At 38.4% G+C, this 14,681-nt stretch overlaps 2 protein-coding genes across 2 annotated transcripts in view; one reads left to right on the top strand and one right to left on the bottom strand.

The window, feature by feature from the left end:
• Nucleotides 1-5,284, bottom strand: part of LOC103507842 (CCR4-NOT transcription complex subunit 1) — a 47,935-nt gene extending 42,651 nt beyond the window's left edge. Inside the window, 1 exon segment of the mRNA XM_026822611.1 lies at nt 5,184-5,284. Within this exon segment, the coding sequence (XP_026678412.1) occupies nt 5,184-5,284 (101 nt within the window).
• Nucleotides 5,285-6,612: 1,328 nt separating this feature from the next.
• On the top strand, nt 6,613-11,111 carry LOC103507841 (putative uncharacterized protein DDB_G0286901). The gene is made up of 6 exons (XM_026822609.1): nt 6,613-6,887; nt 7,030-7,081; nt 7,232-7,322; nt 8,522-9,182; nt 10,090-10,348; nt 10,887-11,111. The coding sequence occupies exons 2-6, from the start codon at nt 7,070-7,072 to the stop codon at nt 11,109-11,111; spliced, it is 1,248 nt and encodes a 415-aa protein (XP_026678410.1). The 5' UTR covers nt 6,613-6,887; nt 7,030-7,069.
• The last annotated feature ends 3,570 nt before the right edge of the window (nt 11,112-14,681 follow it).

Raw genomic sequence — 14,681 nt, 5'->3', positions numbered from 1 at the left:
GGCTGGCTTACAGTGCCGTTAAACGTTTACAAAGCAACAATCTTGACCTGGCAAACAGAAGCTCTGAGTTTCATTCCTTTTTAACGTTTACAAAGCAACAATCTTGACCTAGCAAACAGAAGCTCTGAGTTTCATTACTTCTTATAAGTCAGTCTAGTTAGCTGGGAAGGTGGCGCGTCTGCCTTGTGGTCGTGGTTATGCACAGGGTCGAGATAGGCAAGGTTGGTAAACTAACCTTGTTTTTAAGTTACCACTCCCATGCCAAACTGATGTAGAAACAATATCCTGTCTCAACCCAACCCGGTACATAACCACAACCTGTAAGCGCTAGGTCGCGGGTTCGATTCCCGCCCAGAGAGGATTTTATCTTAAATAGATAGGGTTCGTTCTCGGAACGGCTGGCTTTCTCCTATCCTGTCTTCCTTCTCTCTCCGCCTTCATCAAATCTTCTTTTATTCCCAATCCCATAAAATCTATTGGAAAGAAAGCAAGAAATGAAAACGCATCAAAATGTACATCTACACGATAAAATTAATTTATAATTTAAATTAAACATCGACATAATAAGTTGGGAGACTGGAAAATAGATTAAGGAAAATATGAGTCAACAAAATAAGGTAAGATTCGCCTCATGTTCAACATTGCACATTTATTTTTCACACAAAAACATCAACCAAGACAATCTTGAAACCATTTTACTTTTTTCTTTTGGGAAAAGGTATGGTACCTAAAATGCAAATGTTGATTATTTTTATTTGTTTATGGACTTCATCAAAATACATGCTATTTAAAATCACAATACAGCATTGATTGAAAGGAGATTTCAATTCTTTTATTGTTCAAGAGGTGAAATTTATTTTGACATTAATTCGACCTTGGAAACTTTCTAACTTTGATTTTGAGTTGACCTTGGAAACTTTCTAACTATTTTGAGTTGACCTTGGAAACTTTCTAACTTTGACTTTGATTCGACCTTGGAAACTTTCTAACTTTGATTTTGAGTCGACCTTGGAAAATACTTTGATAATGAGTTGACCTTGGAAACTTTCTAACTTTGAGTCGACCTTGGAAACTTTCTAACTTTGACATTGATTTGACCTTGGAAACTTTCTAACTTTGACATTGATTCGACCTTGGAAACTTTCCAACTTTGATTTTGAGTCGACCTTGGAAAATACTTTGATATTGAGTTGACCTTGGAAACTTTCTAACTTTGACATTGCGTGGACCTTGGAAACTTTCTAACTTTGACATTGGGTCGACATTTATTTTGTTCGCTAGTGTATGTTAAACGTTATTCATCGTCGTAAACGTTATTTTCTTAATTTTGTTAACAAAAAAATTTCGTTTTTTAACCCGTTTTACAATTCGAGATCAAATAAAAACTGTTAGGAAATCCGCACACAAGTCTTGATCGTATCGAACTGCTTTTAGCAAGGCGCTATTTATAGAACACGCTGATTCAAGGCCCAGTATGAGTTGCAAAGAATATATTTTGAGGATCACATTCACAGTTTGAGTTCTGAGTAGGTCAGCTCACCACAGACGTTGATTTCTACTCGTCAGGCAGCTTAATGGTTGGGGATCTGAAATACAATGGAAAATCTCGATTACTACTGGAACTTGGCCTGGCGTACTGCCATGCACTCGGAACAATGTTTGAAATTTCAATTTTGGGTTCATACTATGGGGGCACATCCTATTTAAATAAGAAACGGGTATTTATTTATTTTAATTGACATTTCGGTCTGACATCCTAAGAGAGAAGAATACTATGGGGGCATGAATAGCCCAGTGGTAACGCGCTTGATTGCGAAGGGGTCCCGGGTTCGATGCCCCTCATCGACTTGTTATTGTCCATCATGTGAGGGACATACTACGGGAAGGGTATGCTACGACACAGACCACACTAGCAAAGGATGTTTAGTTATTATTTTGAAAAGAAAACTGCAACATGATTTTGGCATAGTTGGAAAAAATAAAAACATAATTACACACATACTACAAAGTTTCCCAAAAAATTCCCCTCCCAGGAGAGAATTTTCCATATATTTTCCTCACAGGAATGTTTTCATTTTCCCCAGAGTTCTATTCTGACGTCACTACATGGAATAGTTGAGGAGAGAGGTAGCACTTAGCAAGGATGTCAAATAGGCATTGGAATAGGAATTCGATCTGACAGTCTACCAAGGAATTTCTGTAAAGGAAAAAGGAGAGGAATGGGAGGGAATAGAATAGAAGAAGAGTGAGAGAGTGATCGAGTTAGTTATATATAAAAAAAGAACTACTCTTTTCAGTGAACTACTCAGTGAGTCAGATACTAGTGAGATTTCGGAAGCTACTATGTACAACCCCCCAACCCTACTATGTACAATTAAAAAAAAAAAAAGTGTTCTAGGTCTAAATCAGGTGAAACAATATCCCAATACATACTATAGTTCTACATTCCAGTCCAGTTGTTCGGCCCGAATCAATTGGATTAATAGCTGTAGAGAAATATTTAGACTGCGGGGGTAAAGGGACTTTTCAGTCTCATTCTGGCAGTATAAGCAGGGTATATTCTATTCTATTCTATTTATACTGGTAGGGTGAGACTGAAAAGTCCCTTTACCCCCGCAGTCTAAATATTTCTCTACAGCTATTAATCCAATTGATTCGGGCCGAACAACTGGACTGGAATGTTATTGGACGCCACTTGTACTTATACAAGGTCAGTAGCTAGTGTCTATTTGGCCTTGTGTAAACCAGTGCCTGGTGGCCATAATTAGACTTTACCCCCGCAGTCTAAATATTTCTCTACAGCTATTAATCCAATTGATTCGGGCCGAACAACTGGACTGGAATGTTATTGGACGCCAGTTGTACTTATACAAGGTCAGTAGCTAGTGTCTATTTGGCCTTGTGTACACCAGTGCCTGGTGGCCATAATTGGACTGGTTCATCACCATTCAATCCTGCCTGGCTAACACTATTCAAGCTTAGCTATACACTCTCACCAAAGAATTTATTACAAAATGGGTAAGAAAAAAACCTACCCACGAGTTCCCGACACAAAATTGGGGGTGAAAAAACTAACAATTTAGGTGCTGGATGAACACAAGAAAGGGCCTAACTGGAGGTTCTGTAGTATAGGGGAGTTTTCTTATCTTATAGTACGTACATATATCAAAATTCAAGTATTAGGTAGGTATGTAAAAACAATAAATACATATATAAACAATGTTGTGACTTTGCAGAAGAATAAATAGCTCACCTTTAAAGTTTTTTTTTATTATTATTTACTTCAATTTATTGCGGTGCGTCAATCCTTTAAAGTTTAAAGGGATTTAGCTTAAAAAATAAAATAAACGCATGTTTGAGGTAAAAAGACTTTTTCTTTTCAATAGGGCAGTGAGTATTGAGAGATTGTTTTAGATTTATGTTTTAAGCATTGATTTCTTGAAGTATACAACTACAACATTGGGGCCCAGGGAAGTATTGGGGGGTATTTTAATTCCACCCGGTTCCTTTGGTTTAAGCAAATCTTATTGGTTCATCTAAATCCAAAGTTCAACCCGATCGGACTGTTTAATATTATTGGATTAAGAAATTGATTTTTCTTTGAAGACCTCAAGAGTCTGTGTAAATAAGCGAGAGTATACATCTAGCTTAAAGCTTAACTTAAAATTAAAAATAAATAAAAAGAGGAAAAAAAAAGTTGAAAAACTAAAAAACCATATTTTGTACAATGAAAAATGAGTAAAGTACAGCAGAGAAGAGGGTTCCGTTTATTTACGTACGTTTCACAAGGGATTGCTATAAAAGGCCACAGAAAAAAAGAGAATGGACAAAAAAAAAGGAAGAAAAAGAGACAAAGGAAAAACGATGAAAAAAGGGGTAAAAAAAGACAAAGAAAAGGAAGGAACGCAGAAAGAAAGGACGGAACAAATAATAGAGAACCCCGAATTATCCATTAAGGAAATAACAGCCCTTCGTTTTACGTATGTTTTTATCCTCAAAGCATCCATCCTTCATAAGGAAAAAAAAGTGAAAAAATCAATAAAACCTAACCTTCTTCTCTGCTAGAAACAACATTCACAGATTAGGTAGTAAGAAGAGAGAAAAAAAAACACGTAATCAAATCATCACAATATTCACATTCGGCGTATTCTATTAACGAAATTATTCCCGAATATTTCACCATTCCAAGTACTGTCCACGCTCGACGTTCCGTAACCTGAGTAATCGGACGGGGACTAATGTATTCAAACTATTAAAAATCTGGTGTGAACATCACACGAATTTCCTTATCCTATTGAATGATGCTTATTTGAGTGTTCTTTTACCCTAACATTTACAATATCTCTAACCTGTTTGTCGCTTTAGCTGAAAACCGCCAAAATCGGTCGAAATCTGTCCAAAAGCGGTCAAAAAACCGCCAAGCGCAGCAACCATCTCAACCAAACATTTTGTGTTGCATACTTGTCACATTTGTGAACGACATACCAAATTTCAAGTCTCTAGCTTATACCGTTCCCGAGATATTGTTAAATTACAGGGAAGTTATATTTTGGTCTACATGCTCGACAACAGTGGCAATATCTTGCTCGATAATTACAGCAAGATCTTAATGGACATTGACCACAGTTGCCACAATTGGACTTATTGTCACAATAGTTTGATTGACTTTCACAATGACTGGGCCGTCTTTCACAGTTACTGACCTGCCTTTCACCATAGTTCGATTGACTTTCACAGTTTCTGGCTCTACTTTTTCACACGAAACCCTTCTCTCTTTCGCTCCACGTCAGAGTGCATCGGGGATTTGTCTATTAGTTAGAAAACAAAATTTCCTACTATCTACTGTCGTCGACGTGAAGGTTCGTCTCTTAAGGTCGGGCCGGACCTGGCGACCGACGCTGGGTGGCTGGGGAAGACTTGTCGAATAAAACACAACACAACTTGTTCGCTTGACTTAACACGGGGATGATTGACTTTATTTATCGACTTGATGTTGCCCCTGACCACTTCCAACCCAGAATGTCTTTTGGTTGCTCTGGTACACACGCTCGAAAGCAATATCTTGCTCGATAATTACAGCAAGATCTTAATGGACATTGACCACAGTTGCTACAATTGGACTTATTGCCACAATAGTTTGATCGACTTTCACAATGGCTGGGCCGTCTTTCACAGTTACTGACCTGCCTTTCATCATAGTTCGATTGACTTTCACAGTTTCTGGCTCTACTTTCTCATCTCTGACACCGAATTCATCAGTACTTGGCTGAGTAATACTACTCATAGGACTGTTATATTTTGGTCTACATGCTCGACAACAGTAGCAATATCTTGCTCGATAATTACAGCAAGATCTTAATGGACATTGACCACAGTTGCTACAATTGGACTTATTGCCACAATAGTTTGATTGACTTTCACAATGTCTGGGCCGTCTTTCACAGTTACTGACCTGCCTTTCATCATAGTTCGATTGACTTTCATTTGATCTCCATTATGCTTGTCTTTTCTATTTGGATCCGTAACATTCTCAAGTTTGTTGTTTGCTTTACTATCATTTTGCTCGTTGTTCTTGTAAACTTTACCTATGAAATATATAAGACCTTGTTTAGACTGCGGGAGTAAAGGGACTTTTCAGTCTCATTCTGGCAGGATAAACAACATATTCTATTCTATTCTATTCTATTTTTGGGGAACAATAAAATTTTAAAGAAACAATCATAAAATTAATAATTAAATTATTTGGTCTGTTCATTTTCGTTCCAGGAACAAAATGCTTGGAATCATAGACCGAATGCGACACCCGGACAAAATGCTGAACAATGTGGTGTACGATTTCGACGCCCTGTATTGCACCACTCAGAATACTACCCCAGTTAGTACGCTAAGTCAACAGGAAATTGGACAGAGTCTGCCGTGAGTAGTTAGTTCTTTTCTTTAGTTCTGTACTATTTGATAATAAAATGGAAATACGGACCAACTAAAGATGTGTAAAGTCTCTGGAATCATAGACCGAATGCGACACCCGGACAAAATGCTGAACAATGTGGTGTACGATTTCGACACCCTGTATTACACCACTCAGAATACTACCCCAGTTAGTACGCTAAGTCAACAGGAAATTGGACAGAGTCTGCCGTGAGTGGTTCTTTTCTTTAGTTCTGTACTACTTGATAATAAAATGGAAATACGGACCAACTAGTCTGTAAAGCCTAAAGAGTGATTGTGCCAGCGGTAGATCACATTAAAGTCACACGAAACCCTTCTCTCTTTCGCTCCACGTCAGAGTGCATCGGGGATTTGTCTATTAGTTAGAAAACAAAATTTCCTACTATCTATTGTCGTCGAAGAAAACAAAATTTCCTACTATCTATTGTCGTCGACGAGAAGGTTCGTCTCTTGTTTAAGGTCGGCCCGGACCTGGCGATGGACGCTGGGTGGCTGGGGAAGACTTGTTGAATAAAACACAACACAACTTGTTCGCTTGACTTAACACGGGGATGATTGACTTTATTTATCGACTTGATGTTACCCCTGACAAATCCCCGATGCACTCTTTTGGTTGCTCTGGTACACACGCTCATTGGTTCCTTCATTTTGGGTTGATGACTCATTGCTGTCACATTGATCTGGATGAACTATAGGTATTCTAATGTTTTCTATTCTACCCATTTCAGAAGCCAGTCGGTCCCTCATCTCATGCGACATACTACACAGGTTCTGCCTATCTCTGCCAGATGATCCCTGCCATAAGGTGTTTTGTATTCTATTTTATTCTGTTCCATTATTCTAGCATATTCTATTCTATTATCCCTATTCTATTCTATTCCATTCTCTTCTATTTCAGAGCCCAGTCGGTCCCTCATCTCATGCGACATTCTACACAGGTTCTGTATTGGTTCCTTCATTTTGGGTTGATGACTCATTGCTGTCACATTGATCTGGATGAACTATAGGTATTCTAATGTTTTCTATTCTACCCGTTTCAGAACCAAGTCGGTCCCTCATCTCATGCGACATTCTGCACAGGTTCTGCCTATCCCTGCCAGATGATCCCTGCCATTATCCGATGATCACCAAGGTGTTCTGTATTCTCAACATATGTTCCGGGACCAAAACCCTGCCCGTGGCCTCCATAGCTAGTCCTGTCACCTTTGAACTGCCAATAACAGGTGAGAAAACGTCCTTCGGCCTCCAGAAATTTTTCGGCCATTATCCGATGATCACCAAGGTGTTCTGTATTCTCAACATATGTTCCGGGACCAAAACCCTGCCCGTGGCCTCCATAGCTAGTCCGGTCACCTTTGAACTGCCAATAACAGGTGAGAAAATGTCCTTCGGCCTCCAGAAATTTTTCACCAAAGTAAAAGAAAAAAAAATATGGCCTCTCATTTGAATTTCTCTAGAAATGGCCATTTTTGTCCGAAAAGTTGCCTTTTCCCGGGTTAGAACCAGGTTTTCAATAACACCACTAGATGGGCCATACGCCCTTTTCTTGTCCTAGGTTCGATCAGTAATCAAAAATTCCTAGCCATTCAAAAAACAATAAGGGGTACAGCACAGAACTTCTCGGACATGCTGCATAGAAAGACAGAACGGGTTTTATGAATAAAATACTGACTGACCCGTCCTTTGTACGGGACCAAGCATAACTTTGATGCGCTGCCATTTTGAATCGCCATTTTTTTTAACAACCACGAAAATTCCATCAAAATCGGCAGAGCCGTTTTCTCGTGAAAAGAGGACAAAACAGTCTATCAGCGTGACAGATGTACGGCCACTAGATGGGCCATACGCCCTTTTCTTGTCCTAGGTTCGATCAGTAATCAAAAATTCCTAGCCATTCAAAAAACAATAAGGGGTACAGCACAGAACTTCTCGGACATACTGCATAGAAAGACAGAACGGGTTTTATGAATAAAATACTGACTCACCCGTCCTTTGTACGGGACCAAGCATAACTTTGATGCGCTGCCATTTTGAATCGCCATTTTTCTTTTTAACAACCACGAAAATTCCATCGAAATTGGCAGAGCCGTTTTCTCGTGAAAATAGTACAAAACAGGTCTATCAGCGTGACAGATGTACGCACATACAAACATACATACAGACAACAAAAAAAATCTAATGTGAACCTACAGCACAGAACTTCTCGGACATGCTGCATAGAAAGACAGAACGGGTTTTATGAATAAAATACTGACTGACCCGTCCTTTGTACTTGTACGGGACCAAGCATAACTTTGATGCGCTGCCATTTTGAATCGCCATTTTTTTTAAAAAAAACACAAAAATTCCATCAAAATTGGCAGAGCCGTTTTCTCGTGAAAAGAGGACAAAACAGGTCTATCAGCGTGACAGATGTACGGACATAGGTACATACAGACAAAAAAAAAATCTAATATGATTTTTTGGGATCCTAGGAGTAGAATAGCTAAAAATTTCACGATTTTAAGCAAATGTGCAGAAAAATTTACAATTTTATTTATAAATATATATTAGATGTATTTCTTCTTCGCAGATACTCCAGACTTTAATTCAGACGATGAAGACGGAAACGATTCTGATGAAGAATTAGATGAGGAAATGGATCCAGATGATATAGGAGACCCTGAAGACCTTCTACTAGACGATGAGGATGATAGTGATAACGAAGAATTAGTTGATAAAGAATTGATGGATAATCAAAGAGACAGAGTGGACAAAGAAAATCTAAGAGACCTAGTAGATAAAGATGAAGTAGGTCATGAACTAACTGGCAATATTGGAGAGAATGACAATTGGAGTATCAATAGAAGAAGTGGAAATAATGTGTTTGAGAGTGGAGATAATAGACTCTGTAGCAGCAACAATAGAAATATGGTTGACAGTCGAAATGAAAACATTGATAGCGACAACAGCAACACCAGAAATGGGATTGAAAGTGGAAATGATAGAGGCAACATTAACAGCAAAAACTGGATTGGAACCAACAGACTTGACAGTGGAAGCAACAACAGAATTGGTGGCAGCAACAACAATGTGATCGACAGTGGAATTGGCAACAACAACAACCAGTTTAGTAATACCAACAACAATAGTGGCAATGGGATCAGTGCATTTATTGATGGAAGAAGCAATAGTGGGATCAGTGCTAGACGAAAACCAGAAGCGAACTCCACAGACCAATATCAGCTGTTAATGTAAGTAAACTACATATATGTGTGGCAGAAACCAACCTCCAGTGGTGCAGTTGTTAATGCGTTGGACTTTGGATCTGGAGGTTGGTGGTTCGAGTCCAAGTCAAATCATAAAATTTATCTAGGTCCTAGGTGTAATAATGGGGGAACGATATTTATGACAAGCATTTAAATATGCTTAACACAATTGAAAATTCCTATATGTTTGGCAGAGTGGAGCACTGACTCCAAGAAACAAATGACAAGATTTTTTTTTTTTTTTTTTTTTTTTTTTAGAGGTTCGATAGAGGGAAAACTGTAACTGCTAAGGTCTTATCGTCTCGAAAGCGAAGAGAGAAGGAAGACATGATAGGAGGAAGCCAGCCGTTCCAAGAACGAACCATAACCGTTAAGATTGCGTTTAGACTGCTTGAATAAAGGCAATTTCAGTATCATTGTGGCAGTGTAAGCATAGGTGTATTCTATTGTTCATTTCTATTGTTCTATTCTATCCCATTCCTTTATACATATCATAGGGTAAGTGTACCATTTATTCGCCCCCCTAAAAACGTACCATTTATTGGCCCACCTGTACCATACGCCACATAAGTCTGAACTCGACGAACTTTTTCAAGATCCAATTTCATCAAAAGAAAGGGAAAACAGGAACAATTGAATTTACAAGAACATAATCAATGTAAACTGGACGAACTTTTTCAAGATCCAATTTCATCAAAAGAAAGGGCTTAAAGACTGCTATCGAAACAGTGCTATTCAAAAATTGTAGTAATAAAAACAAAAATTAGAAAAATAAATGTGGGCAGGTGGGCCAATAAATGGTACGTTTTTTAGGTGGGCGAATAAATGGTACACTTACCTTATTATTATATGCCATTCTATTCTATTCAATTCTCTTCTATGTTTCCCCCAGGTATGCCGATCATTTTCAAGAGTTCAACGCTCTCATCCCCAACACGAAGGAAAATCGGCCAGACCCTTACACCACATCAAAACACCTCGACCCAACTTGGCTGTCCATAGAGCCTGATAAGAGTGAGAGAACTTGGCTTTCCATAGACCCTCCTGATAACAAGAGTGATAGAATATTACGCTCTCTGGATTTAGGCAATTATGTGTCCGGTTCTGATATAACTTCTAGTCCGCGCCTATCTTCTCCTAGTGTTGGGAAAGTAAGTCTCAATAAATAAGCAAATGCCGTTTCTTTGTGTTATATTATATCACAAACGTGCTCACTGCAGCATTGTATGATTTTCCAAATATCTCGATAATCCAGCGCCCAATATGCTTGCCTACCATACTGGCACTTATTGAGTAAGTCTCAATATATCCAGGATTTTTTGAAGCCAAAACCAAATATCAGCCAAAAACGATCAACCCAGGGTTGATTGAAAGACTGATGAAACACGATGACCCTGTCTGAAGACGGGAAAAAGCGAGGAAGAAGAAGAAGAAGAAGAAGAAGAAGTAGGTATATCTCCAAAAATAAGATTCCAACAGTCCATTTTACTGCTTTTTACTTTCCTTATCCTATAGGAAGGAAAGTAACGTAATCGGATCAAATTTTCGATGGTCAGATTTTAGTGCTAAAACACGTTTTGAGGTCCCTAGAGCCTAAATCCAAAGTTTCAGCCATTGGTCCGTGTGTGTGTCTGTCTGTAAACAAAATATCTCGAGAACGGTAAGAGCTGTCTCATCCCCAACACGAAGGAAAATCAGCCAGACCCTTACACCACATCAAAACACCTCGACACAACTTGGCTGTCCATAGACCCTGATGAGAGTGAGAGAACTTGGCTTTCCATAGACCCTGATAACAAGAGTGATAGAATATTACGCTCTCTGGACTTAGGCAATTATGTGTCCGGCCCTGATACAACTTCCAGTCCGCGCCTATCTTCTCCTAGTGTTGGGAAAGTAAGTCTCAATAAATAAGTAAATGCCGTTTCTTTGTGTTATATTATATCACAACTTTCGTGCTCGCTGCAGCATTATATGATTTTCCAAATATCTCAATAATCCAGCGCCCAATATGTTTGCCTACCATACTGGCACTTATTAAGTAGGTAAGTCTCAATATATCCAGGATTTTTTGAAGCCAAAACCAAATGTCAGCCCAAAACACGATGACCCTGTCTGAAGACGAGAAAAAGCGAGGAAGAAGAAGAAGAAGTCTTCTTCTTTTACTGCGTCTTTTCCCGCTCAAGTGGGGTCGACGTTTTGAATCAACCTCTTCCATGCGCCTCGGTTTTGGGGGTGGCTAACTTCCAACTTCTTCTCTTTCAAATCCTGTTTCACTTTGTCCATAAATCTCATTTTTGGTCTTCCCCTGTTTATGTTGTATCTGTTGCTCTACAATTTCCATCAGTAAAACCATACTTTTCGTCATCAGGTGCACAATTTTCATATCCAGTTTCACCTGTGTCTTCACTGCTTGCATATTTTCCATTTCTAGAATTCCTTTTTCCGTCAATTCTTCCGTAATATTCTTCATTTCTTCTATCTCCGTAAGTGTTTTCGCATGGATTGTGTCTGGCTTCATAAGATCTATACCTTCCTTTATCGCTCTCATAAGGTCTACAATCGCGGCAACCTGAATCAAACCCGTCTCCGTATACATTGAATGTTGCGTCATGGATACTCGATAGACTTTCTCTGTGTGTTCTCTTGTTGACTTTGTCATCACAGGTTTCATTTCGTTCAAATACTGTGTCTTTTTTGGTTTTGTATGGATTGCCATTGTTAACTTTTTCACTATGCTTTGTATGTGGTCCAAGAACTTCGTCTTTTTTGGTTTTGTATGGATTGTCATTGATTTTGTTTAGTCTGTTAGGTTCACCGTCATAGATATTGTAAGTTTTATTGACTTTGTCATCACACTTTTCATATGGCTCAAAAACTTTGCAGGTTTTGGATTTGCATGGATCTTCATTGATTTTGTACGCTTTACTTGCTGTATCATCCTTGGTTTTACATATTCCGTGAGCTTTATAATCCTGAATTTTGAATGTAGCATCACATTTACCTCTTCCATCACTCGTTTCGTATGGGTTTATACTTCTGCCATCCTTTATCGTGTATGTAGTACCAAAAGTAGGTCTATCATAAATTGTTTTGTATGATCTCCTATCTTCATAATCATTGGTTTTGCATGGTTTTTTAACTCCCTCATCCTTTATTGTGAATGTAGCATCTTTATGAGGTCTGTTGTCAATAGCTCTGTACATTCTCTTATTTTCTTCGTCCTTGATATTGTATGCTGCAATAGAACCAGCTCTAACTGTAGTATTTTCTGAAGCTCTAGCTGTAAAATTCCCTGGAGTCTTTTGTCTTTTCTTGTCAGGTCTGTTATAGTCTTCAGTATCATCTGTTGAACTCAAAGGACTACTTGTATATTTAGGTCTCCACCAATAAGCACAGCTTTCATCTGCTTTATATCTTCCATCAACATTTTTATCGGTAGTTTTATAGGTGCTATTGGTGCTTTTATAAATCTTTTTATCATTAGTTCTATGATTATTATCAGGGTTATTGACAGTCGTGGAGTTTTTGTGGCGTTTTCTTTCAGGCTCATCAAAATGTATGGAATTTTGAGGACTTCTTGTGTTATTGGGTTTTCGGTGCTATTGGTGCTTTTATAAATCTTTTTATCATTAGTTCTATGATTATTATCAGGGTTATTGACAGTCGTGGAGTTTTTGTGGCGTTTCCTTTCAGGCTCATCAAAATGTATGGAATTTTGAGGACTTCTTGTGTTCTTGGGTTTTCGACAATCAAACTGCTCATCGTCTCTTTTATATCGATCATTATTGCCTTTAGTTTTATAGTTGCCGTCAGGCTTTATGATTATCTGAGAGATTTTACGTTTTCTTTCATTGACAGTTGTAGAGTTTTGATCTGTAGTCTGAGGACTACTGGTATATTTAGGCCTCCAGCAATTAGGACACCGTTGATCTCTTGTTCTTTACGTTTTCTTTCATTGACAGTTGTAGAGTTTTGATCTGTAGTCTGAGGACTACTGGTATATTTAGGCCTCCAGCAATTAGGACACGGTTGATCTCTTGTTCTTTCGTCGTTTTCATTGCTAGTTCTATTCGCAGCATTAGTGTTATTATTTGTCTTGGAGCTTCTGCGCATTTGTCTTTCAGGTGCACTTGATTCAACTGTAGAGGTTTGAGGACTACAAATGTTTTTAGATCTTTCCCAATAAGGACAGGTTCCAGCATCCGTTTTATATGTATTGCCTTTAGTTTTATAGTTGCCGTCAGGCTTTATGATTATCTGAGAGATTTTACGTTTTCTTTCATTGACAGTTGTAGAGTTTTGGTCTGTAGTCTGAGGACTACTGGTATATTTAGGCCTCCAGCAATTAGGACACGGTTGATCTCTTGTTTTTTCGTCGTTTTCATTGCTAGTTCTATTGGCAGCATTAGTGTTATTATTTGTCTTGGAGCTTCTGCGCATTTGTCTTTCTGGTGTACTTGATTCAACTGTAGAGGTTTGAGGACTGCAAATGTTTTTAGATCTTCCCCAATAAGGACAGGTTCCAGCATCCGTTTTATATATTTTGTCTTTGTTTTCATGATTTGTTCTAAAAGCAGTATCAGGGTTTCCAATTGTTTGTGAGCTTTTAAATCGTTTTCTTACCGGTTCTCTTGTTTCGTCAGTAGAGCTTCTAGAACTACTTGTGTATTTGGGTCTCCAGTAATAACACCACAGTTCTTCATTTGATTCATAAGTTCTGTCAACCTTTCCATCGTCAGTTCTATAGGTGTCATCAGTTTTGTTGATATTTTTTCTTGCACGTTCACTTGATTCGTCTGTGGTATTTTGAGGACTGCTGGAATATTGAGATCTCCAGTAATAAAAACAAGGGTCATCATTTGTTTTGCATGTTTTGTCAAATTCGTCACTTCTTCCATAGGTAGCATTGGGATTATTAGTTCTATGTGATGTTTGATATTGATTTCTCTCATCTCTACAATCCAAAGGGTCATCATTTGTTTTGCATGTTTTGTCAAATTCGTCACTTCTTCCATAGGTAGCATTGGGATTATTAGTTCTATGTGATGTTTGGTATTGATTTCTCTCATCTCTACAATCCAGGGGACTAGTAGGGCATTTAGGCCTGCAGCAATAAGGACAGCAGGGTCCAGTACTTCTTTCGAATGTTCTGTCTATGGTTTCATCATAAGCCCTATAAGGTTCCCTAGTTTTAGTGTTTATGTTATCATCAATTTTATATGTTTCTCCAGGATTGTTAGTTCTCTGTGATATTTGGTATTGTTTTCTCTCATCTCCATAATCCGGGGGACTAGTAGGACATTTAGGTCTGCAGCAATAAGGACAGCAGGGTCCAGTACTTCTTTCGAATGTTCTGTCTATGGTTTCATCATAAGCCCTATAAGGTTCCCTAGTTTTAGTGTTTATGTTATCATCAATTTTATATGTTTCTCCAGGATTGTTAGTTCTCTGTGATATTTGGTATTGTTTTCTCTCATCTCC

The sequence above is a fragment of the Diaphorina citri genome, unplaced genomic scaffold (assembly GCF_000475195.1).
Source record: "Diaphorina citri unplaced genomic scaffold, Diaci psyllid genome assembly version 1.1 scaffold345, whole genome shotgun sequence".
In the NCBI taxonomy this organism is placed as follows: Eukaryota; Metazoa; Arthropoda; class Insecta; order Hemiptera; family Psyllidae; genus Diaphorina; species Diaphorina citri.
This window is presented reverse-complemented; position numbering and strand designations above follow the sequence as displayed.